This window comes from Pan troglodytes, chromosome 22 (assembly GCF_028858775.2).
Source record: "Pan troglodytes isolate AG18354 chromosome 22, NHGRI_mPanTro3-v2.0_pri, whole genome shotgun sequence".
In the NCBI taxonomy this organism is placed as follows: domain Eukaryota; kingdom Metazoa; phylum Chordata; class Mammalia; order Primates; family Hominidae; genus Pan; species Pan troglodytes.
Genome location: NC_072420.2, coordinates 37,893,824 through 37,920,067, shown reverse-complemented (window position 1 = coordinate 37,920,067; position 26,244 = coordinate 37,893,824). Strand labels below are relative to the sequence as shown.

Genomic DNA, 26,244 nt, shown 5'->3' with positions numbered 1-26,244 from the left:
AGAATGGCGTGAACCCGGGAGGCAGAGCTTGCAGTGAACCGAGATCGCGCCACTGCACTCCAGCCTGGGCGACAGAGCGACTGCGTCTCAAAATAAATAAAGAAATAAATATAAAGAAATGTATTTTACCAGCCTGGGCACAAGACGAAACCCCATCTGTACCAAAAATACAAAAAATTAGCTGGGCGTGCTGGCTTGTGCCTGTGGTCCCAGCTACTCGGGAGGCTGAGGTGGGAGGATCACTTGAGCCTAGGGGGCGGAGGTTGAAGTGAGCCTAGATCACGCCAGTGCACTCCAGCCAGGGCAACAGAGTGACACCCCATCTCAAAAAACAAAGAAATGTATTATAAAATAATACTGATTTCAGTACATAGACACTCAGGCACAGCTAAACTGGAAGATACCAAGCCGTGATACTGACATATTCAGTGCATGGCCTCGGGTAGAATCACCATGAATGTGAGAGCTACAAATGCAGCGGCTTCAGTGCATGTTGTGCAGGGGACTCACACTGCAGACGCGGAGGGGGCGGGGGCTATTGGATAATACTACCTTCCAAAATTATGAACAACCCTTAGTAACGTTCAGAAAAAAAACAACAAAAGGGCAATCAAACCTCAAACCTCAATGTGCACAGTTACAGCATTCCTGAGAAATTCACGTACAGTAAAGCTCACAAGATACTTGGTGTTTATACATAAAATGAAGTGAGGTCTGGACCCACCATGTCCAGCACAGTTGCCATGGGCCACATGTGCCAGCCACATGTGGCTACTGAGCACTTGCAATGTGGCTGCTCTGGATGTTGTAGACCTGGGATGAGAAAAAAAAAAAAGATGTAATATACCTCATTAATAATTTTACATTAGGCCAGGCGTGGTGGCTCACGCCTATAATCCCAGCACTTTGGGAGGCCAAGGCAGATGGATCACCTGAGGTCAGGAGTTCAAGACCAGCCTGGCCAACATGGTGAAATCCCGTCTCTACTAAAAATACAAAAAAAAAAAAAAAAAAAGCCAGGCATGGTAGCGGGCACCTGTAATCCCAGCTACTCTGGAGGCTGAGGCAGGATGATTGCTTGAACCTGGGAGGCAGAGTTTGCAATGAGCCGAGATCACGCCACTGCACTGCATGCAGCCTGGGCAACAAGAGCAAAACTCCAACTCAGATAATAATAATAATAATGACAATAATTTTATATTGATTTTATTTTCAAACATTTTAGATATACTAGATTAGACAAAATATAATTCTATATTCTATTTCTAAAATTCTATTTCCTCATTTTTACTTTTTATTTTTACTTATTTTTTATTTTTTTTAGAGAGGGAGTCTCGCTATGTTGCCCAGGCTGAAATGCAGCGCCTATTCACAGGTGCAGTCCCACTACTGATTAGCATGGGAGTTTTGACCTGCTCCATTTCTGATCTGGGCCGGTTCACACCTCCTTAGGCAACCTGGTGGTCCCCCACTCCCAGGAGGTCACCATATTGATGCTGAACTTACTGTGGACACTCAATTAGCACAGCACACTACAGCCCAGAACTCCCAGGCTAACAGGATCCTCCTGCCTCGGCCTCCCAAGTAGGTGAGACTACGGGTGCTTGCCATTGCACTCAGCTCATTTTTACTTTTCAAATTCAGCTGTTAGAAATCTTAAAATTATAGGCCGGGCACAGTGGCTCATGCCTGTAATCCCAGCACTTTGGGAGGCCAAGGCAGGTGAATCACTTGAGGCCAGGACGGCAATATGGTGAAACCCTGTCTCTACTAAAAATATAAAAAATTAGCCAGGTGTCATGGTGGGCTCCTGTTATCCCAGCTACTCGGGAGGCTGAGGCAGGAGAATCGCCTGAACCTGGGAGGCGGAGGTTGCAATGAGCCGAGATCGTGCCACTGCACTCCAGCCTTGGTGACAGAACAAGACTCCATCTCAAAAAAAAAAAAAAAATTATAGATGCAGTTCACATCACTGGGCAGCAGCACGGATGTAGGTGGAGGTCAGTGGGACTTTGGAAAGTTTTACTGAACACAGAACCAGACTTCACTCTCTGGGACTGTCTGGCACATTGCACAACATCTGGTCTCGAACTCCCAACCCCAAGCAATCTGCCCTGCTTGGCTTCCCAAAATACTCGGATTACAGGCATGAGCCACCACGCTCAGCTCAGAATTCATATTTTAAGTGCACATGAACATTTGCCACAATAGATTATACTGTGGACTATAAAACAACTTGAAGTCTTAATAATTGTAAAAGGATTTGAATTATACAAAGTATATGCTCTGACTCTTGGAATTAAATTAGAAATTAGTAACAGAAAAATATCTGAAAACTCTCCAAATACTTAGAAACTAAATAGCATACTTTTAAATAACTCATGGGTTAAAGAGAAGATCAAAATTAGGAAATATTTTGAACTTAACCAAAATGAAAACCCAACATTACAGGCCCAGATGGGTTTAGTGATGACTTTTAACAAATATTTATGGAAGAAATAATACCAATTCCACACAAACTCTTTCAGAAAATCACAGAGAAAAGAATACCAAACCAGGTGTGGTGGCTCACGCCTGCAATCCCAGCAGTTTGGGAGTCTGAGGCAGGAGGATCACTTGAGCCCAGGAGTTTGAGACCAGCCTAGGCAACATAGAGAAACTTTGTCTACAAAAAAAAAAAAATTAGCCCCAGCTACTCAGGAGGCTGAAGTGGGAGGATCGCTTGAGCCTGAGAAATTGAGGCTTCAGTGAGCTGGGATTGCACCACTGCACTCCAGCCTGGGCGACAGAGTGAGACCCTGTCTTTTTTTTTTTTTTTTTTTTTTTTGAGACAGAGTCTTACTCTGTCACCCAGGCTGGAGTGCAGTGGCGTGATCTTGGCTCACTGCAACCTCCGCCCTCCAAGTTCAAGAGATTCTCCTGCTGCAGCCTCCCAAGTAGTTGGGATTAAAGATGCCTGCCACCACGCCTGGCTAATTTTTTTGTATTTTTAGTAGAGATGGGGTTTCACCATCTTGGCCAGGCTGGTCTTGAACTCCTGACCTCGTGATCTACTCACCTCAGCCTCCCAAAGTGCTGAGATTAGAGGCGTGAGCCACTGCACCCGGCCCGAGACCCTGTTGGAAAGGGAAGGGAGGGGAGGGGAGGGGAGGGAAGGGAATGGAAGGGAAACAGAGAGAAGGAGGGAGGAAGGAAGGAAGGAAGGACGTCTGGGTTCATTATATGAAGCCAAATAACCTTGTTATCAAAGTCAAAGAAAGACAATATAAGAAAATATAGATTAATATTCTTCATGGACATGGATACAAAAAACTTTTAAAAATTAGAAATTGGAAACAACTATTTCTAATTAGCTGGGACCACAGGCATGTGCCACCATGCCCGGCTAATTTTCTATTTTTAGTAGAGACAGGGTTTCGCCATGTTGGTCAGGCTGATCTCAAACTCCCAACCTCAGGTGATCCACCCACCTAGACCTCCCAAAGTGCTGGGATTACAGGCGTGAGCCACTGCGCCCGGCCCACATGCCCAGCTAATTTTTGTAATTTTTGTAGAGACGGGGTTTCACCATGTTAGCCAGGCTAGTCTCGAACTCCTGGCCTCAAGTGATTCACTCGCCTCAGCCTCCCAAAGTGCTGGGATTACAGGCGTGAGCCACCACGCCCAACCAGGAAAATGCAAATTAAAACCACAAAGATATCACCTTATACCTGTTATAATGGCTATTATCTTTTTGATAGTGAAAGAGGCCGGACATACTCTCATGTTCACTGAATCATTATTCACAATAGCTGAGATATGAAATCAACCTGGGTGACCATCAACAGATGGATGGATAAAGAAAATATGGTACATCTATAGACACCATGGAATACTATTCAGCTTTTAAAAAGAAGGAAATTCTGGCTGGGCACAGTGGCTCATGCCTGCAATCCCAGCACTTTGGGATGCTGAGGTGGGTGGATCATAGGGTCAGGAGTTCAAGACCAGCCTGGCCAAGATGGTGAAACCCCGTCTCTACTAAAAATACAAAAAATTAGCCTGATGTGGTGATGGGCACCTGTAATCACAGCTACTCAGGAGGCTGAGGCACAGAATTGCTTGAACCCGGGAAGCAGAGGTTGCAGTGAGCTGAGATCATGCCACTGCACTCCAGCCTGGGCAACACAGCGAGACTCTGTCTCAAAAAAAAAAAAAAGGGGGCCCCTCCTTCCCTTCCTTCCCTTTCTTTCCTTCCTTCCCTCCTTCCTTTCTTTCCTTCTTTCCTTCTTTCTTTCTTTCTCTTTCTTTCTTTCTTTTTTATTTAAGGCTGTCTCTTATGGAAAAAAAAATAAGGAAATTCTGTCATTTATGACAACATGGATGAACCTAGAGGGCATTATGTTAAGCCAGTCGGGCCGGGCATGGTGGCTCACACCTGTAATCCCAGCACTCTGGGAGACCAAGGTGGATGGATCACTTGAGGTCAGGAGTTTGAGACCAACCCCATCTCTACCAAAAATACAAAAATTAGCCGAGTGTGGTGGCGCACACCTGTAGTCCCAGCTATTTGGGAGGCAGAGGTTGCAGTGAGCTGAGATCATGCCACTGCACTCCAGCCTGGGAGACAGAGCAAGACTCTGTCTCATTTAAAAAAAAAAAGTAAGCCAGTCACAGAAAGACAAATACCACATGATTTTACTTGCATATGGAATCTAAAACAGTCAAACTCATAGAAGTAGAGAATAGGATGGTGCCTACAAGAGGCTGGGGAGTAGGGACAGGCGAGAGAATGGAAATACGTTGTCAAAGGGTACAAAGTTTCAGTTAGGCAGAAGGAATAAGTGTTCAAGATCTATTTGCACAGCAGGGTGACTACAGTTAATAATGCATTATATATTCAAAATAGCTAAGAGAGTAAATTTCAGATGTATCACCACAAAAAATAAGTGAGTTGGTGGATATATTTGTTAGCTTGATTTAACTATTCCACATTGTATACACATATCAAAACATCACAATGTATCCCATAAATATATACACTTACGATTTGTCAATTTAAAATAATATTCACTTCAAAAGTCAGAACATTGGATTCAACAATAATATAAAAAGGATGGCCAAGTGGGGTTTATCCCAAGAAAGTAAAGTTGGCTTAACATTTAAAAATAATTTATCATATTAACAAATTAAACAAGGAAAACTTAAAATTTGATACATATAATCATCCAAATTGCAGAAAAAATTTGACAAATCTGTTATTGACTTCTGATTTAAAAAAAAAACTTTCAGCAAATTAGAACTATAAAAGAACTTCCTCAACCTGCTAAAGGGCATCTACAAAAAATCTACAATCAACATTATACTTAGTAGTAAAATACTGAATGCTTTCAGTCTAAGATGAAGAATGAAGTAAAATTGCCTGCTCTCATCTCTTCTATTCAACATTTGGACTTAATTGCATTGTATATAGTTCAGTAAGATAAGAAATAAAAGGCATCCAGATTGGGAAGAAAGAATTTAAACTATCATTTTATTCTCAGATGACATGATTATTTATGTAGAAAATTCTACAGAATCCATAAAAAGCTACTAGAACCAATAAGTGGCTTTAGCAAGGTTGCAGGATATAAAATAAATATACAAAAACCAATTGCTTTTTTATATCCTAGCAATGAACAATCAGAAATTAAAATTAAAATAAACATTGTTAACAGCATCAAAAATAGAAAATACTTAGGGATGAATTTCACAAAAGATGTGCAAGATTGAAAGATGTGTACACCGGAAACTGCAAAATATTCCTGAAAGAAATTAAAGAATACCTGAATAAATGGAGAGATATTCCATATTCACAGAGTGGAAGATTCAACCATGTAAAGGTGTCAAGTCTCCCTATATTGATCTATAGATGCTTAGATCAAAATCCAAGCAGACTTTTTGGTAAAAATTGATGTTAATTGTAAAATTAATATGGCAATAAATAGAATAGTCAACAGCAAAATTGGAAAAGAACAAAATTAGAGGACTTACGCTACATGATTTCAAGGCTCCAAGTTGAAATAACCAGTTAACTATATGCAAAAAGAAAGTGAACCTCAATCCTCATGATATAGCACATACAAAAATCAACTAGAAAATGATCAGAGACCTAAATGTAAGAACACTAAAAAACTTTGAGAAGAATAATCTTATTGACTTTGGGTGGTTTGGCAGATTTGTTTCCTCCTCCTTCTTTCCTTCTCTCCTCCTCCTCCCCCCCTCCCCACCCTTTCCCTTCCTCCCCCTCCCCCTCCCTCTCCCTCTCCCTCTTCTCCTTCTCCTTCTGAAAAAAGAGATGGGGAGGGGGGGTCTTGCTGTGTTGCCTAGGCTGGTCTCAAACTCCTATACTCAAGTAATCCACCCACTTTGGCCTCCCAAAGTACTGGATTACAGGCACAAGCCACCATGCCCAGCCTTGCTGATTTTTTTTAAATAAAAAAAAACTAAGTATAAAAATAATAAGAAAAAAAAATAAATTGGACTTCATCAAAATTGAAGACTTTTCCTCAAAATTTCAAAAGACCGTTAAAAAATACTGTTAAGAAAATGAAAATGCAAGCCACAGACTTGAAGAAAAATTACAAAACACATCCGACAAAAGACTTGTGTCTAGACTATATAAAGTACTAAAAAGAAGCAACCGTCCATAAGACACATTCACTCGTGTGCCATGTCAGTTTATCATTGCCTTGGCAACACCCGGACATTACTTCCCCTTCCCATGGCAAGGACTCAACGACCCAGAAGTTACCACCCTTTTCCTAGAAACTCCTGCATAATCTGCCCTTTAATTTGCATATAATTAAAAGTGGCTATAAATAGGACTGCAGCACTGCCTCTGAGCTGTTACTCTGGACGCACTGCCTATGGGGTAGCCCTGCTCTGCAGGGAGCAGCACCTCTGCTGCCACTGTGCACGGCCGCTTCAATAAAAGTTGCTGTCTTAACACCACCAGCTTGCCCTTGAATTCTTACCAGGGTGAAGCCAAGAACCCTCCCGGGCTAAGCCCCGATTTTGGGTCTCACCTGCCCTGCATCAGCCTCATGAGCAAACGTGAAGGGGAAACCCACTGCAGCCGTGGTGTGAGGGTGAGCAGTAGTAAACAGGGGTTCCAAGGCTTTTGCCACCTGCATGCCTAAGAAAGTTTTGTTTTGGCATGGGAACCTGAGCTGAACCTTGGGGGACAAGTGGGTTTTGTATTAAGAGGAAGAAGCAGAATGGCTAGAGGAGAGAGTTGGCTTAGCAAGTGCAAATCCTGACATTTTCCAGTTACATGACCTTGGGGAAATCACTTAACCTTTTAGGTTTATTTCCTTGTCTGTAAAATGCAGGCAAGAGTAATCTCTTCTTCATAGGGTACTTGGGGAAATTAAATGCTGCAATGTTTGTGGACAGGTAACACAGTACCTGAAATGACCATTAGTAAATATCATGTTGGGAGATGGTGAAGAGCAGGGCTGGAGTGAGGGGCTTAAGGAAGGTCACATGGAGGTGGGAATTCAGATTCAGAGGCCACCACAGCCAGCTTGTGGGGTGTGGCTCTTGTTCTGGAGCCTGGGTTGAGATTTTTGTGTTTACTGAGCAGCTAGTATGTGCAAGGCACATTCATTTAACCCCAGCGCTCCAAGAGACTAACTTCTGAGGCCCCTGCTGCAGGGAGCAGGGCTGTGGCAGGGGTAGATGGGAGCTTGGGAAGGGGTTGAGGGGGCTGGCCCAGGCTTCAGTGAAACCAGGTGTGAGGAGGTAAAGTGAGAATGAGGCTGATGGCTTGGGGTGGGTAGCAGTGAGGGCAGGTGCTTGGGCCAGGACTGGGATCCATGGGTGCTCCCATGGGCCTGCAGGGTAGACCCACTGGCAGGCCTGACTAGGTCAATTTTAAGCCACAGGAGAAAGCGGGTGGGGGTGTTGGAGGAAGCAGGGGCTCCGTAAGGCCCTGACGGATAGAGTAACACAGGTGACATCGCATCAGAAATGCCCCCTACCTGGCCCCAGACCAAGTCCCCAGAGTCTAAGGCCACATGCGAAACTAGTATTTCATGACGTTGACCAACAAGCTGCACCGCCTGCCGCATGAATCCCTGAGCTGCCAGGCTCAGGCCACTGCCCCCCAACCCCCACCCCCATCCACCCCGTGGGAATCCCCACTTCTGTACAATCCTCCAGGCAAAGAGCGGCTCTGGCCTCCTCGGGCTCTGGAAACACCCTGGCGGGCATCACTCCACTGGCTTCTCTGCCTGCCTGCCCCTGCCCCTACCTCCTCCCCCGTCCCTCAGGCTGCACTCAGATGACACCGTTCCTGGCTTCTGTCTAAACCTGGGTCAAGTTTAGACAAACAGTCTCCCTCATCCCCTTCCCAGCTTCGTTTTCCTCGGGATCACCTGTGACCTCCCATGTATTGTGTGATTGTAGATGACATCCGTCTCCCCTCCTGCAGTACTGAGGCCTTCCATCGTCTCTTCTGTCCCCTTTGTATGGAAGCACCTAGAACAGGGCAGCACATGAGACCAGATGAATGAATGGATGAGCCAGTGAACAGGTGAATGTGTGGAGTTCAGTGGCCCGTCCAGATGACCAGGGCTGCATGGCTCACCCCAGAGATAAAGCCAGATGCACTGAAGCCCCCAGGTAGAAGCGAAGGTGGAGAGGAGCCAGCTGAGGACACCAGACCCCTCCCCTAGGAGAGGTCCCCAGTGGGGGAGGGAGGAGGGGGAGGAGGGGGAGCTGGACAGTCTTCTGAAGGAAGGGGTGAGGCACTGTGCCTCAGCTTTCAAAGGTCTGGCAGTTTCGAGGTGGTGGCAGTTTGGAAACTGGAAGCAAAAGCGATGTGGTCTCCAATGAGTCCCCAGTCAAAGCCGGAGTCCTGCTGGCGCTGGGGCGGCGGCCAGCGGCGGGAGGCACAGTGTGATCTGTTCAATGGCTTCCTCTTTTCAGAGGCTGCTGGCTCACCCCGCGGGAATGAGGTGGCACTTCAGGACATGAGGCTTGGAGCTGGTGGCAGATTTCTTGGAATTGGCGGTGGGGAGATCTAAATTAAGAGCTTTCTATCACACCAAATAAATAGAAACTGAAATAGAGGACTGAAGGAATTAGGCAGAATGCCTTTATACACAACTTCTGAAAAATACCCAGAATGGTATTTATGCACTGAAGTCCCAAGGTATTTGCTGAAAACAATGACAGGTCTGTTTGACACAAAGGCACATGCTACAGAGAGCAAGCTTGTCTCTTTGAAGTGCCTGCCACAGGAGCCCTGTAACGCATACCAGCTGCTCGTTGCGGAGGCTCTCCTGGCAAGGCCAAGGGACCGGCCCCAGTCCTTCCTCTGGGAGGTAAGATGAGTCACCTCTGGCATGGAGGTGTCCTCCTGGTGGCTTCTTTTTGGGCACTCCTGAAACAGACCTGCTTTGCATTCACATGCACCCTCTCAGGCAGGGCCTTGGCCAGAGGCAGGAAGGGGACTTCCTTGGTGTTTCGTAGCACAGGACCTGTTGTGGCAGGGACAGAGGTTCTGCTGGGAGTAGCTCCCAAGGAACCGCTAAGAGGCTAATGCAATGACAGACTCGGCCTGTCTCTGGGCCAGAGACGCTGCAGAGAGCAGTGTCTCCTTTCCAGGATGGCAGAGAACCAGGCAAGGCCAGGCGGTGGCAAGAGAAGTGAGGACCCTAGCCAAAGAGCAGTGGGAAGGAGCTCTCTCAGCAGAAATCATCCCAGCAAGGTTTGCTGAGTGCCTGAATCACCATTTCAAATGTGAAATGAGAAAGGTATCAAGGACACCTCCAGCACCACCAGACCAGCAGAACTCCAGGCTTTACCAGCTTTTCCAGGGAAGCAAAGCAGCATTTGTCAATGACTGTGGTGTTAGTACTCCAACGATGGTTGATTTCAAGCTACCAGTGTCACCCCACTAAACACAGAGTTGGGAAGAGTTGCATTATATGGTATTTCCACCATACAGATACTATAGACCTCAATAATCCCCACATAATAAGTTGAGGTAATCAGGAGTACATTGGTTTTTGATATAAGTGTATACATGATTCAATTTTTTTTTGTTTTTTGAGACAGGGTCTCACTCTGTCCCCTGGGCTGGAGTGCAGTGGTGTGATTACAGCTCACTGTAGCCTCTCACACCCCAGACCTTCACCCATGCCCCAGAGAATAGCAAAACAGGTCCTTGCCAAGTACATGGTCCTACCTGCTAGAACCAGGAAACTTCAAGACAACTTAAAATACCCTGTGTATTGGTCCGTTCTCACGCTGCTATAAAGAACTACCTGAGACCGGCTAATTTATGAAGAAAAGAGGTTTAATTGACTCACAGATCCACAGGCTTAACAGGAAGCATGGCTGGGAGACTCAGGAAAATGTACAATCATGGAGGAAGGTGAAGGGGAAGCAAGCATGACTTACATGGGGGCAGGAGAGAGAGAGCCAAAGGGGAATGCCACACACTTCTAAACTATCAGATCTCATGAGGACTCACTATCATGAGATCAGCAAGGGGGAAATCCGTCCCCATGATCCAATCACCTCCCACCAGGCCCTTCCTCCTACTCGATGTGAGATTTGGGCAGGGACACGAATCCAAACCCTATCACCCTGCCAGCAATGTTCTAATTTATATTTCCTTGGTGATTGATTTTGAACAAATGTGGCTATCAAAATGCCTACAAACCATCTGGATACTTGCGAACTGCCTATTTCTAATATATTGTTATCTTTTTCTTACTGATTTGTAGTTATTTGTACATTCTGGAGGAGTCTTGTTGGAAGTGTCGATTACCAGCGTCTTCCACTTCATGGTTTGCCTTTTCACTCTCTCAACAGAAACTTAAGAGTTCTTAGTGCAACAAAATCCAGTTTATCAACATTTTGTTCTTGGAGCTAGTGCTTCCTTAAAATCTTTGCCTATTCCAGGGGCAGGAAGATTGTCTGTTTTCTTGTAGAAGCTGCATTATTTTGCTTTCCATATTGAGGACTGTGATCCATTGGGAATTGACATTTGTATATGCTGTGAAAGGTCAAGCTTCATTTATTTTCATATGGAGATCTTGTTTTTGTTTTTGTTTTGAGACAGGGTAACTCTGTCACCCAGGCTGGAGTGCAGTGGTGCTGTCTCGGCTCACTGCAACTTCTGCCTCTCAGGCTCAAGTGATCCTCCCACTTCAGCCTCCCAAGTAGCTGGGACCACAGGCGTGTGCCACCATGCCTAGCTATTTTTGTATTTTTTGCTGATGGGGTTTCACTATGTTGTCCAGGCTTGTCTCAAACTCCTGAGCTCAAACAATCTGCCCACCTCAGCATCCCAAAGTGCTGGGATTTCAGATGTGAGCCACCAGGCCCTGGCCCCCAAATTATTCTTCTTAACATAGTTAAAAGTCCCTTTTTGCCTTGATGGTTTATCAATCCGACTTGATTAACGGATGACTCATTGGGATTTTCTAGTTTACTATTGTTTAGTTTCTGCATTCTTGCTAATATTTATCTTTTTTCACCTTTAAAGGGAGAATAGGAAGAGACAGTATAAAGTGGAGGCAATGGGCTGGGCACAGTGCCTCATGCCTGTAAATCCCTGCACTTTGGGAGGCCAAGGCGGGTGGATCACCTGAGGTCAGGAGTTCCAGACCAGCCTGGTCAACGTGATAAAACCCTGTTTCTACTAAAAATATAAAAATTAGCCAGGTGTACTGCTGTGCATTTGTAATCCCAGCTACTCAGGAGGCTGAGGCAGAAGAATCGCTTGAACCTAGGAAGTGGAGATTTCAGTGAGTGGAGATCATGCCACTGCACTCCAGCCTGGGCGACAGAGCTAGACTCCGTCTCAAAAAAAAAAAAAGTAGAGGCGATGATGGAACAAATGGTAACAGTTCTCACCCTAAGCCAGGGAGTCTGGACTACACACCTCCACTACAATGAGCCTTGCCTGGCCGCACCGATGCTCCAGGGCAACCCCCTAGTGAGCCCACCACAGGGCCCTGATCCTGAACCCAAGCTGGATAGGAAAGGTTGACTCAAAGCTGCTCACTCCGGTAATTTGGGAAAGCCAAAAGGTGAAATGATCCATTGCTATAGAATCACAATATTCCTGAAGTCAATTCAGGGAGATCTCAGGAACAAAGCTGTTATTTTCCAAAACGACTTTGAGGTGATCTGGTTTCTTCTTGCTCTTTTCACCACTGGATCGTGTTCCAATCCAGGCCACACTGAGGAAGTGGACTTCCTAACCTAACGGCGGCTTTCCTACTGTACTATCCTACGCTTTCTTGTGCAATTTCCAGGCCCTTAATCTTAGTGACAGTTAGTTGTTAGCTCCAGTTATCACGAGTTTGTGTGCAGGCACTGTGCTGAGCACTTCACCAAGAATTTACTCATCTGTATACCCTCCCAGCTTCTCCTTCTGAGACCTTCTTTCTTTCTGAGGTCATACTGCAGATGCTTTTTGGTCCTCATTCTGACCAACCATCCTATCACTTTATGGCCTCTGCTTTTTCAGCCTCCTGAGTAAGTACCTCAGGCTGACAGAAGGAACTTCCATCTTTGCTATTGTGTCTTCTACTGTTTCCTTTAATTCCCTTCTCCAGTCATCTGACTAAAAAACTACTCTAAAATAGTTTTACTGCTTCAGTTTGCGGTGTGTTGAGCACTGTGACCACCTGCTGCCACTGCACACACGTGCGCACGTGCACACACACACACACACACACATCCTTTATCCGTGGGAGATATGTTCCAAGACCTCCAGTGGATGCCTGAAACCACAGAAAATTCCAAACCCCACATATGCAATGTTTTCTCCTATACATATGTATCTATGATGAAGTTTAATTTATAAATTAGGCACAGTAAGAAATGAACAACTAGAACTAGTAATAAAATAGAACAATTACACTGTAGTAAAGATTATGTGAGTGTGGTCTCTCCCCCTTAAAATATCTTATTGTACTGCACTGTACTTGCCTATTTTCAGACCACGGCTGACCGTGGGTAACAAACTGTGGAAATCAAAATCACGAATAAGTGGGGGCACTTCTGTAGTCTTTTAGTACAAAAATGTAGTACGGTTTTGTACTAAAAACCGTAGTAACATTTTGCATTGCTGGGGCACCACTTCAATTTTATACCAGGCTATCCATTATTCATAACATAGATTAAGCAGTTCAGCAGGGAAAACTAATCTAAAATCTTTTTTTTTTTTTTGAGACGGAGTCTCGCTCTGTCACCCAGGCTGGAGTGCAGTGGTGCGATCTCGGCTCACTGCAAGCTCCACCTCCCGGATTCACGCCATTCTCCTGCCTCAGCTTCCCAAGTAGCTGGGACTACAGGCACACGCCACAATGCCCAGCTAGTTTTTTGTATTTAGTAGAGACGGGGTTTCACTGTGTTAGCCAGGATGATCTCAATCTCCTGACCTCGTGATCCGCCCGCCTTGGCCTCCCAAAGTGCTGGGATTACAGGCATGAGCCACCGCGGCCGGCCTAAATTCTTAAGGAATAGTCATTGCTTTAAATTAAATTAAATGCCATCAGACTAAAAATATGTACTGATAATACTTTGAATACACTTGAATAAACAGAAGACAGATTTTGAAAATGAGCTTTCTTCAAATGAGCTTTCACTCTGTGAGTGCTCAGCATACCCAGAAGCCCCTCTATAGAGGAAACCCCATCGACAGCCTCAGTGGCCCATAAATCCACAAATGCCTCAAAAAATATACCAAGGAATGCAATGTATCTTCAACATCCTTATATGTATTCACATGAAAAATCTCTTAATTTAGCCTTAAGAAGTAAACTCTATCATCTCTGTGTGAACTCCTATAGTCGATCTTACGCAGGCACAAAGGAAAGTTCTGACCCGGCCCTAAAACGCCCTGAGATCCCTGGTCAGACTCCTCAGACACAGCATGGCGTGGCTGTTCTTTCCTGATGAAAGCACTCTTAAAATGTTAGCATTACATACATGTCCTAAGTTTTCCAGAAGAATGCATTTTTAAACTTCTCTAAGAAAGAATGGACAAGAGTGACAGTGAACTTCTCCTTTTAGAATGTTCTTTATTCTGACAGTTGTTGGACAAATATAAGGCATGTTCACAAGTATCTGAAGTTATGTACAAAACACACTCATTCAACGGATGTTCCTCTTCTCCTTTTGTACTTGCTGCTGCAAACTGATCCTCATGCACGTTAACACCCATAGCGCTCAATTCTTATGGATATGCAGACAGTGTTTTGGGGACCACCGTGGAGAATCTGTTTCAAACTAAGGCGTGAGCTTCTAAGAACTAAGTCACTAAGACATCAGAACTCACAGTGAACAAAGGCAGAGGAAGGTGACCAAATCAGCTCATAAACTCATGACTCTAAGTTTCCAGTGGAACAAAGAACACATTGAAAAACATTTTTTGATCCTTCATGTTGGAGAGAAATGGAATGTGACCAGAATTCATGGTTCTATATTTACCACTGTCTAAAAGTCACAAAACAATATCTAATTTTTTCATGGTTTCTAATGCAGTTACAGTTTTGTTCTTAGGCCACAGTACAAGACTGCATGCATACTTTACACAAATATCAAACACAAAACGATTGTAACACAGATACCTCAGGGTTGTCTAAAGACACAGCTTCTCTTTTTGTGGTGGGGTGGGGAAGGAGAATGGTGGTGGCCATTTCCACACACAGCCTGTTGTGTGCTCAGCACGGCTGGATGCGGATCCCAAGCACTTGCTGACTGACTCACAGAAGAGGACAGAAGCTGCTGAGGAGGGCAGCGGAGTTCAAAGAGCAGGCTCCAACCGGGGGCTGGGATGATGGACACACAGCCTCGATTCCAGGGGGAAAAAGTCTTAGTCGATACTAATTAAAAAGTGTTAATGATTTTTGAAAATCAGATTACATCTATAAAAGATGAAAAGCAAACACTTAAAACAATCTATCGGGGGAACATAAAATAATAAAAAATCAAATGCAGATGGGATTTCACAAAGAGGAGATTTGAATCTTTTGGTCTAAATCAGCCAATATTTTAACATTAACTATACATTATTAAAATATAGTTTGCTTATGCCCATCCTTAAAATGCAGAATCTTTGAGGAAAAATATAGGCACATCAGGAATACAGACTCTTGTAAAAAATTTAAAAAGTCAGTATCATCTCTCTTGTGGAGCTACCAGAACAGGTTTTTCAAACACAAAAGGGGAACAAACGTGGGGAACAAACGTGGGGCGCTTGGCTATGTTAAGAATTCTTATCACTAGAATACTGCTTCGAGACGTTCATAGTACTTTCCAAAAGAAGCCACCCACCTCAAAGAGCCCTGCGCAGCCCCAGTGACCCATGAGTGTGGTAGCCGTCATTTTATTAGCCACTGTTGGCAATCATCAAAGTATTCACTCAGAGTGGGGAAATTACTTAATATCAACGATATTAACGATTTCCATGTATTTAGCTTTGTGACACACAATGCACAAGGGTCTTCAAATGTTTGTTTTTTACACCAGTGGTAGAAAATTGTCATTCTTCGGATTCAACACACTGGTGGATGACACTTTAGTGAAGTGTGACTACCTAGAGGAGCAGGAAGGCAGCTCCCGATTCTGACTGGGCCAGCCTCTTCCAGAAGGTGACTCTTCTGTCAGGAGATCACGACCCTGGCAGGCCGGGCAAGCGCTCTGCCCTTTAAGCCACTGCTTAAAGCACTGAAAAGGAGAAAACAAAATCAGAAGATGCCTTCAGGACCATGAGGAAGCTTAGCTCCCCTGTGCTGCTGGGCTCCTTGGCAGGCGTGGCTCACTTGCCCTTGGTCTCTTGGGCCTGGAGCTGCCCAATACTCAGGGACACCAACACCCGCTCAGGCCAGAGTGTGGACAAAGCCCCAGCCGCAAACGATCCCACCTTAGGGTCAGATCCTGAGCGCTCTGGGCCTCCAACCTGGCCTCAGGGGGTGGTCTTGCCCTGATCCCCAGTTCCAGGCTCGGCTCTTCCACTTCAGCTGTGCCAAATTCCAGAGTCTGGCATTCTCGGCCCTATGACCCAATCACTCATTCTTAGCCCATCCCTTGGCCTGGCCTTGGCCCTTGGCTCTGGAACAGCCCTCCAGCCTGCACGCCACACTCCTGCTGCTGCTGCCCACACTGCAGAGGCTGTGGACAGTCAGCTAGCCCAAACATAAGACCCTGTACCCAAGGAGGCACACCACACCAGAGACTCGGCAAGTGGTCTCAATTCCTTTCAGTGAGCATGCTGTATTTATCCTGTTCCAAGGGATTAGCAAATCCCCATGGCAGAGACCTGATCTGTTCTAACCCAGCAGCAGGGGTGCACACAAATGCTCACGGTACCTAGAACACCATGATAGTTCACACACAGATCCCAGAACGGTACGAGCAGGACTGTCCCCGGGTCAGGCAGAAGGGACTCAGCTAGGTTTAGTTTTTCTCCTCTAAAATGTTAAACTGACTTCATATACTACACTAAGTCAAAAAAATGGTTTCACTGTTTCTCCATTTAGCCAAGTGTGTAAGAAATCACCTTTGAAGGAACTAATACCGCTTTGAATCTCAGCACTAACGAGTGGCTGGAGCTGCTGTTCCCCTCTCCCCACAAGGGATGGAAAGGACGGTCTCCAGAGCTGCCCTTCCTGCAGAGCTGGTGTGAGGACAGGGAGGCACTGAACACCGACACGGGAGGTTTGCAAAGAAAATAGTTTGAAAGCACAATAAATACTGATGACTAGAAAACAATTCCTTTCTTATTTTGAAAATATTTGAAGGTCCCAATGCATGCTGTAAGGATGGCCAAAAAGAGCTCTTACCCCTTTGTGATACTTGTGCCCACATTTGAGCACACGCACGTTTTTTGATTTGAACACCTCGTGGCATATTTCACAGGAACTTGCACCCAGTGCCTGTGGAAACAAACACACCTGAATAGTAAAGAATAACTACAGTTGTTTTTATGGCACGAGTTCTTCCTTCAAGTGGCCTTCAAACATCTTCTGCCACAAAGGGTGGCAAATTATTCACAATTACAGCTAAACAGTCTGAGGAAACAACTTATTTTTTAGTAGCATTTCTTAAGAAAAAATATAAAAATACAAAAAGAAAAGTATACTTTTAAAGTTCTAATTTCCTCAGAGAAAAAACTGTTTTATGTGACCAGAAGATCCCCAGGTGAAGATTACCATACCTAAAGTACAGTATGGGATAATCACATGGCATGGTGTGAATTAATCATACATCTAATCATCTAACAGTTGAGGGTAGTAAATTCCAACACATCCACACAATGGGCTATTGTGTAGCCAAAAGGAAAATCATGACGGAAGCCCATAATCCCTGACATAGAAAGCTGGCCCCAACAGCCTGCTGAATGAAAGCAGCTAACAAGACAACATGTATCATATATAACTCACTTTTTAATAAAGGGGCTGCATGTATACATACATGCCTAGAAAAACAGTTAACAGTGGTTGCCTCAGGGTAAGGGAGATTTAATCTTTTTCTTTACTATTTTCTAGTTTCTATGAGCATGGATTACTTGTGCAAATCGCAACAAAACAAACGGATGGCTCATCCGGCAAACATCCATGGGCAGGGTTGGTGTGGGGTGCTGGACGCAGAGATGAATGGAGGGCTCTGGCCTCAGCGGCTCACAGTCTGGTGAGCACAGACAGTGCTTTCGATGTGAGAGCAGACCTGAGTGTCGCCTGGGACTCCAGGCACAGTTCTCCCTGCAGCTCACAGCACTTACCCTTCACTGCACCATTAACTTCTACTCTAGCTCACTGCCTCTTAACTCTGAGCGCCTTGAAGGCACAAAATGAGTCCCATCTGGGTCTTTAGCAGCTGGCAGAAAACCTAGCTCAAACTCATGCTCTAAAAACCCCTGCTGAGGGAGTGGGCGAATGCAGGCAGCCCTGGCAGTGGGATCAAGTTCAGGGAGTGGCACTGGAGGCATCACCCGAGGGCTGAGAAGACCTTGAATTGCTGTTCAGGGTTTTGCTGTCTCTCCCAAGGCATGACTCGGCCCAGGAGGAGATGGGGCAGATGCTGCAGAAGGAGGGTTCATGCCCCTCCACTGCTGCCCATGACTCGAGGGTCAGGGAAGAAGAGGAAGTGCCAGACCGGGGAAGAGCCATTGAAGGCCTCTCCAATGCCCAGTGCAAAGCTCGGAGCCAGGTTTAGTTTGAAAAAAATATACACTTAACTTGACCGTTTTCTATTTCCTAGAAAAGATGGGCACAGTATATTTCTAACTAAAAGAAAAAAAGGACAACCACAATAAAAAAAAAAAAAGGAAAACAACCAAAACATTCAGCCCCTCAGAGAACATACAAAGTGTGACTAGCGTATTCAGTTTTGACTAATTCACATATCCATGCATTCAAGAGTTTAGAAAAATATATACCAAAGTGGTAATACTGATTACAGGGCGGGTTTTAAAATGCCCTTTTTATTTGTATTTTCTATTGTATGTAATACTTTGTAATTTGAAAATTAATACTTTTAATTTTAACAAACTATGGTTATCAAATTAGGTCCCAGTTTGAACACATATTTTTCTTCCTCATACAATCTGGTGAAGTTTCAGTAAGTCAGCTTTTATATCTTCGTTACTACAAACATCCATCATGAAGCAAAAACAGAACCCTCTTCTCCAGGCGATCATGGTCTATCTTGGGGTGGGTGTGGCCACACGACACATTGACACATCTGTGTAATTCCAAAGCCATGGTTACACAGAAGAAAATTATTCAAAAATGACTTCCCCAACTGTTCAAAATACCACACTGGATGTACAAAGTTCATGTACTTGACCATCTGCAGCAAAACAAGGGCAAGAGAGAGAAGGCTCAGATCCCCCACGATGGTCAGAGCCCTTGTCACTCATGTGCAGGGGCTTCTCTCCATGCTGGGCCCAAACGTATCACAGCAGACACCATGACCTCGGCCATTCACTGATTGCTCTAACTGGACACATTCAAGTACACTGAAATTCAGTTTCTAATGTTGGGATCAAATAAATTAGGTCTAGAAATGAATGGGGCTAAATCATGGATTAAAAATTTTGTTTGCTTCGTTTTTCATTAAAAAACAAAACTATACAGTTATACATACAATCCTCACAGGGACATCTTCTGCTTTCTGCCCCTTGGTTTTGGGTGATGGTGCAACAACCACCGAGGGTGAGCCCTGGGAGGACCTGGTCACGGGGGCGGCAGAGCTGGGCTCATAAGTCCTCTTGTCCTTTCCTGGGTTTGGCTGCGAAAATAACAGGGGTGGCGGGGAGGGGACAAGAGGGAAGCAACCAGTTATCCAACAACTTGACCATCTTCTGTCTTTAGTACATTGCTCTCTAGGTTTTGGTTTGAAGCTTTTTTTTTTTTTTTTTAACAATTCTCATATTTTATAAATAAATAAGGATAAACTGGAACATCTAGATAAAATACCTTTTTCTTTTTCTGTTCATCTAGAATGTGTTCTGTCACTCTTTGGACAATTTCATCAATACTCAATCCTGAGAGTGAGTTCTTGTTTTTGCTTCGCACTTTTTTAATAAAACCAGCAAGCTCAGTGCTGAAAGGGAGAGTGAGTGATGAATGACAACAGAAAGTTCTCTACTGCTAAGAAAGATTACATGCCAATATTAATCCAACAGCCCAACCCAAAGAAACAAAGACAAATGCACATAAAATTAATCTGAAGACCACTGATAACAACAATAACTATCTAAAAAGCATAACTTTTTTTTTTTTTTTTTGAGACAGTGTCTCACTCTGTCGCCCAGGCTGGAGGGCAGTGGTGCGATCCCTGCTCACTGCAACCTCTGCCTCTCGGGTTCAAGTGAGTTTTGCCATTTTTTTTTAAGAAGAGATGGGGTTTCACCATGTTGGTCAGGCTGGTCCCGAACTCCCGACCTCAGGTGATCCACCTGCCTCGGCCTGGCGTGAGCCACCATGCCTGCTGGCTAATCATATTTTAACTGCCCCATTGTTTACAAATTTCAGTTTTGAAGCCTGTAATTAACACTGTCTCAGAAACTGAAATAATAGGGCACATGCCAAAGGTCATTCCTGAGCATAGAGTCCTTTGATCTGAGCTGCACTTCAGAGACACCGCCTCTACCTCATCATCTTTCACAGCTGAGACAAGAGGCAACTCTGTCCCCCTCGTACCAACCTGAACAGCGGAAACCAGAGGTGGAGGCAGAAACGCTACTGAAGAGCCTGCCATCATCCCAACTCTATTTACAGCTCTTGCTCACTCAGGTAAGGGCAGCTTTTTCCCACATTCACAAGGACCCCTTGTTAACATGTCCACATGCCCCATTCACTATGGAATTCCATCCAGTCTTCAACCTCACACTCTAACAAATCAGAGGTCTTATATAACAAGGTTTAAGTTGCTGCTGCCTTCTTTGCTATATATAATTTTGTCCCCCCAATGATGCAAAATTATTGTTTTGCAGTTCATTTATTGATTCTATAACACTAGTTTTAGACAGTGCTATTGGTCTCATCAAAATCTTAGCAAATTGTCATGGGTTCTGATGAATGTTAATTACCCAGTGGTCAATGTTTTCAATTTACATATGCACATTAAAAAATTTATTTGAGGCTGGGTGTGGCGTCTCATGCCTGTAACCCCAGCACTTTGGGAGGCCAAGGCAGGTGAATCACTTGAGGTCAGAAGTTTGAGACCAGCCTGGCCAACATGGTGAAACCCCACCTGTACTAAAAATACAAAAATTAGCCAGGCTTAGTCGTGCATGCCTATAATCCCAGCTTCTCAGGAGGCTGAGGCAGGAGAATCGCTTGAACTCGGGAGGGAGAGGTTGCAGGGAGCCGAGACTGTGCCACAGCACTCCAGCCTAGGCAACGGAGTGAGACTCTGTCTCAAAAAAAAAAAAAAGAAAGAAAAAACCCACCAATTTATTTGAAAATACTTATCTCTATATTTACAAAAAGAAAGAAATGTAGCAACTGTCTTTCTGAGCAAAACAATTATGCAACCCTTTTCATGTTAACACCTAACTAGCCATGATTTTATCTAATCAGGAAACCTCAGTTCGATAAAGTATTGAACACAGTCACAGACATTTTCTGTTCATACCTGTTGTAACATGGGAATACCACTGACAGGTGCTCAATAATACTATTGAACGGCTTTTTTGGAGACTGGCTTGAACGCGCAGCACGTCCTGGAGGAACAGGCTGCTTCCGATCAGCCACAGGGCTTCGTTCTGACAGAGCTGCCTGGCCAGCCCGTTTTGGCCCTGTCAGCTGAGTGGCTTCAGGCTGACCAGGGGGTGGCCCTGGCAACAGCGCAGAAGGAGCCTCCCCTGGGGAATCACCAGCAGAGAACACACTAGGATCCCTGTGAAGTGCTGCGTGGTTTCCAGTCACGTCGCTTGCAGAAGTCACAAGCCCTTGGTCATCGTGGCCTGAAGACTCAGGGAGTAACTCGGGATGAACCTGTGAGGAATACACCACACCATGGATCACTTAGGGCTTCCCTTGAAGGATGAAACGCCCAAGGGCAAAGGCCGATGAATAAATACAGTAACGCAGTGCAGAGGCTTCGTGCACAGGAAACCTGAATACCATGAATTAAATATTTTCGTTTTAAAAGAATTCTTGATAATAACTTGTTAGTTATTAGAACAAGAGTAGGAGGGCTCAGACTTCTAAATAATTATCTCTGTAAGTCACTATTTTCTCTGTAAGATGAGACCATTTTGCCTGCCTACTGGCCCTCCTTCAGCCTCTACCTGGTTACACTTCTCCCCTTCTGAGCTAAACCATGTAGCTGACAGATGGAACATCATGGCCACCACACTCCCCAGAGCTGTCTCCATCCCAGGGGGCCGCCTCCTCTTCCCTGCCAGCTCTCCTGGCAGCTCTCAGGCCTCCGTCCACGCCTGCAGTGCTGACACTCCTCCCCATGCAGCTGCCTGAGGCCAAATCTTTTTAAAAGTTTGCAGTCTAGAATATTTTCCCAAGATCCAAATCTGCAAATCCACTTGGGTGATTCCAAGGCAACTCAAAGTCAGTGTTTTGGAAACCAGCCTCAGGCAGCCTCCCCAGTCCTGCTCTTCCCCTAGTACTCCTGGACGGAAGCCCAAGACTCACCCTCAACTCCCACGTGAACACATGGGGCCTGGTCTCCTGAGCAGCATGGCGCCTGTAAATGTACCCCCAGTCACCTCTCACATCTGTTCTCTTCCCTCCACCCCCACTGCCATGCCCCATCCAGGACAGGCTGATGGCAATAAACTGATAATCGAACAAATGGAAATCACTCAAGCCCCTCCCCAACATTCCCCCACATTAGTGGCAAGCTCATCTTCAAAAAGCATAGTAGCTTCCCGTAATCCTCAGGGATACATTCTGAGACCCCCCAGTGAATGCCTGAGGTCGCAAAGAGTACCGAACCCTACATATACTGTACATGAATTTCTTTTTCCTTCTTCACAATATCATGGGTAGATTTGTTCTGACCATAGATCTTAGCAACCTCAGGATACGATCTTTTCTCTTTCCTTATTGGGTGGAGAACTTTCAGCTTTTCACTTAAAGGAAGCAATATATTGCTTCTCTATGGCATATCTGATTGACCAGCATCATTACTCCCATGCTTTGGGGCCATTATGAAGTAAAATAGGGGTGACTTGAACACAGGCACTGGGGTAACGCGAGAAGTTCATCTGGTCACCAAATCAGCTTCTAAGTGGCTCGCGGGCAGGGAGCAGCAACAGCATGAAAACACTGGACAAAGGGAGGAGGTCACAATGTGACCATGTGAGAATACAGATTTCATCACGCTACTCAAAACAGTGCGCAATTTAAAACTTAGGAATTATGTATTTCTGGAATTTTCCATTGAGTATTTTCTAACTGCGGTTCACTGCGGATAACCGAAACCATGGAAAGCGAAGCCATGAAGAAGGAGGGACTCCTGTTCTGCTGCTGTTCCCTTATTTGAGACCTATCCTGTCTGGTCTAATGAAGCTAGAAGTGTCTAAGCTGCTGTAACACAGCTTAGAGAAGAAGGCTCCATTGGCTTTGCCCCTGCGTCATACTGGGCTTCTATTACAGTATGAAAGGAGTGTGCTCTCTGTCTCTCTAGGCTCCAGGAGCACTGTGTGTTCCATCTGGAACTCTAACCGTCCAAACACACCCCTCTCACTCCTTTGTCTGGTAAGTTCCTATTGCAGATCTCTGTCTCTGGGAGACTTCCAACTGGGAATCTCCCGCTGAGGCCACACCTCTAGATTAGGTTAGTGGCCCCTGATTCACGCCGCTCCAGCATTCTGCCGTGAGAAACCTCACTCTGCTGCAGGTAACAATGGGTTTAAAGTCTGCCTTTCCCCAAGTCCATGTGCACTTTGGGGGCACAGCCCACATCAGTCTTTATCACCACCAATTACCGAATGAATGAATGAGGGAGAAATGAGATACAAATAATTTTTAGGCACACTTATTACTCAAGCTCCTGGCACACTAAGAGTTCCCAGAATTTAGGATATGAAAATCCTTTTGAGTATTGATAAAATAACATAAGCTAGGATTACAAACTAACAGTAAAATATCCTATTGAGAGCCAACGTTTTCTCTATACATATCGGTTACAAGAACTTGGAAAAACGATAAATGATAAGTGCCCTTTAGTGTAATTCTAACTAAAACTGCACATTCAATGGAGAGAAAAAACTGGATCTCAACAGAATATTTTACTCAGTTCAGGGTGGTCACACTTTTTCCACACTTAATTTTTTTTTTTTCAGATGAATTCACAGTAAGTTTGAATGTTTACTGTGCAAGGTACTGGTGAGAAAGAGACATTCAAGGCCAGGCTGAGATCTAATGCACATGAGAGAAGGGACACAGTGGGAGGCCAAAAGAGGGCAGCCCCTGACAGGGTTTCAGGGGAAGGCAGGATGCAGAGCGGGGACAGTGCTCCAGGCTAGGAACAGCCCAGGCAAAGGTCTGGCAGTAGTGGGAGGGTGGAAGTCAGGTGCTGGGAGACAGTCTCCTCCGTCTTTAGGAACCAGAAGATTTCACTGTCCTGCCACAACATTCTGGGACTTATATCTTTCAACTCTCACACACAGTCCTCCTTTAATTTTGTTTTTCTTTTTTACCTAAGTTTTCTCTCAAGATTTAACTTTAAATTCCTACGGTCTGATCTCCTCTGGGCCTAATTCATTTCAATTTAGTATTTACTAAGCATCTATCTGTGTCCAAATCTAAGAAATATGGGTTTAGCCATGTTGTAAAGTCCACAAAATGCAATTAATGCTTTTCTTTACTGTGCTGTGTATATTAAAATAAAAAGACAAGATTATTCACTGTTATTAACAAGATTCGGCAAATACCTCAAACAAGTAGTAAAATATGATGTGCCGGACCAACAAAGCCCTGTATGCCTCAGGCATAGCAGCTTTTATTCTGTATTTGAGGAGGAAACCTCTTAATTTTTAGATTTTGGTCTTATGTCCCAAATATCTAGGAATAAGAGTATAATCTGAGGTGGTGATAGGGGCCTGCTTGAATCACAAAAGCAGTGCGCAACAGGCAACTGCTACTCCTGGATTATTCGTTCAAAGTCAGGAATACATATACAACACACACACACACACACACACACACACACACACAAAGATAGAAGACAGGCCAAGGAACATGAGAGTGATAGAAATGTAGCAATGGTGTATTCATCTCAGTCCATCCCTCATACAGATGTAGAAAGACTGATCTATTTTATATAAGAATGTTATAAAGCTTAAAAGGTTAATCAGTAGCACCAATAATGAAACATTAAGGCAATTATTAACCAATCTCATCCTCACTCCCAGGAAACAACAACAAATAACTACTTTGGCCAGTTAACAAATGAATTATGGTTTTAAAAAAAAAAAAAGATGTGCTAGACTTACCGTGTTACAGGCAGGAAATGAAAGCTCAGAAATCTGCACTTTAGAAAGTTCACTGAGCCGAGAACCATTTTTAATTGCCTTAATTTGTTCTTCAAACTGAGACTGTGAGTAGAAAGTAAAGTGTGGGAAAACCACAATTGTCAATTAATACTTTGTTTCTTCCTACACATTATAAATGAAACATAACTGTCTTGGTAAGGAAATTCAAAATAAGACCTCATTAAACCGAATGCTCCAAAGCCTTTTCAAACATAACTCCTCTAATCTTACCAATCAAGGCAGAGGTCAAGATGGTTAATTTAATTAAGAAAATATCACTACTTCCAGCTGGGCACGGTGGCTCACACCTGCAATCTCAGCACTTTGGGAGGCCAAGGCGGGCAGATCACCTGAGGTCAGGAGATCGACACCAGCCTGACCAACATGGAGAGACCCCATCTCTACTAAAAACCAAAACCAAAAACAAAATTAGCCGAGCATGGTGGCACATGCCTGTGATCCCAGCTACTTGGGGGGCTGAGGCAGGAGAATCACTTGAACCTGAGAGGCGGAGGTTGCAGTGAGCCAAGATCGCACCACTGCACTCCAGCCTGGGCAACAAGAGCGAAACTCCAACTCAAAAAAACAAAACAAAACCATTAGTTTCAAGAAAAGCTCATAATACTTTCAACAAAAAAAATTATTGATAATAATAGATAAAAAAGAAATAGATTCAATATGACACCAGCCTCCCGAGAATTATAACTATCATAAAGATTTTGATGGGATTAGAAGATGTTTACAACTTACCTTTGCTTTCTCAATTTCTTTTGTAACATTAGAAAGAAACAATTCCCATGAACGTATATCAGACTCCATGTCAGGATATGCTGCAGGATCACTGAAAAAGTATAATATAAAACTGCTTTAGAAATTTTAAAAATTAAAAGCACTTACGGTCAAATAAACATCTAAACATGAGCAAAAGAGACATTTAACATAATCACATACACACAAAAATCCAACTATTTTTAAGGAATTGCTTATCTTGTAAACTTGCCACTAGAGACACTTTAGAAAATTTTAATTATTAATATAACAAAAACTCTAAAACCGAAGGGCAGAGAGAAAATAAGTCTCCTGAATTTTAAATTCTTTTCCCAAATTTGAAAGTTTGACCGTTCTTCATCTGACATCTTTATGTTTAATATTAAAGACAGCGTCAGCATTTAAAGATTTTTTAAAAAGGTAGTCTGAAACATTCAAAAGATTCCAATCAAACCCTAATCATTACCTTAATATAA

General features: G+C 44.2%; 1 protein-coding gene across 23 annotated transcripts in view; it reads right to left on the bottom strand.

The window, feature by feature from the left end:
- Positions 1-14,052: 14,052 nt before the first annotated feature.
- Positions 14,053-26,244, bottom strand: part of TTC3 (tetratricopeptide repeat domain 3) — a 129,820-nt gene continuing 117,628 nt past the window's right edge. For all 23 annotated transcript variants that reach the window (XM_024352459.2, XM_063803664.1, XM_063803671.1 and 20 more), the window contains 7 exons: positions 25,751-25,841; positions 24,962-25,063; positions 21,136-21,497; positions 19,473-19,599; positions 19,141-19,284; positions 16,836-16,928; positions 14,053-15,720 (listed from right to left, as the gene is read on the bottom strand). In XM_024352459.2, the coding sequence (XP_024208227.2) occupies positions 15,586-15,720; positions 16,836-16,928; positions 19,141-19,284; positions 19,473-19,599; positions 21,136-21,497; positions 24,962-25,063; positions 25,751-25,841 (1,054 nt within the window). In that variant the 3' untranslated portion in view covers positions 14,053-15,585. The remainder of the gene's footprint in view (positions 15,721-16,835; positions 16,929-19,140; positions 19,285-19,472; positions 19,600-21,135; positions 21,498-24,961; positions 25,064-25,750; positions 25,842-26,244) is intronic.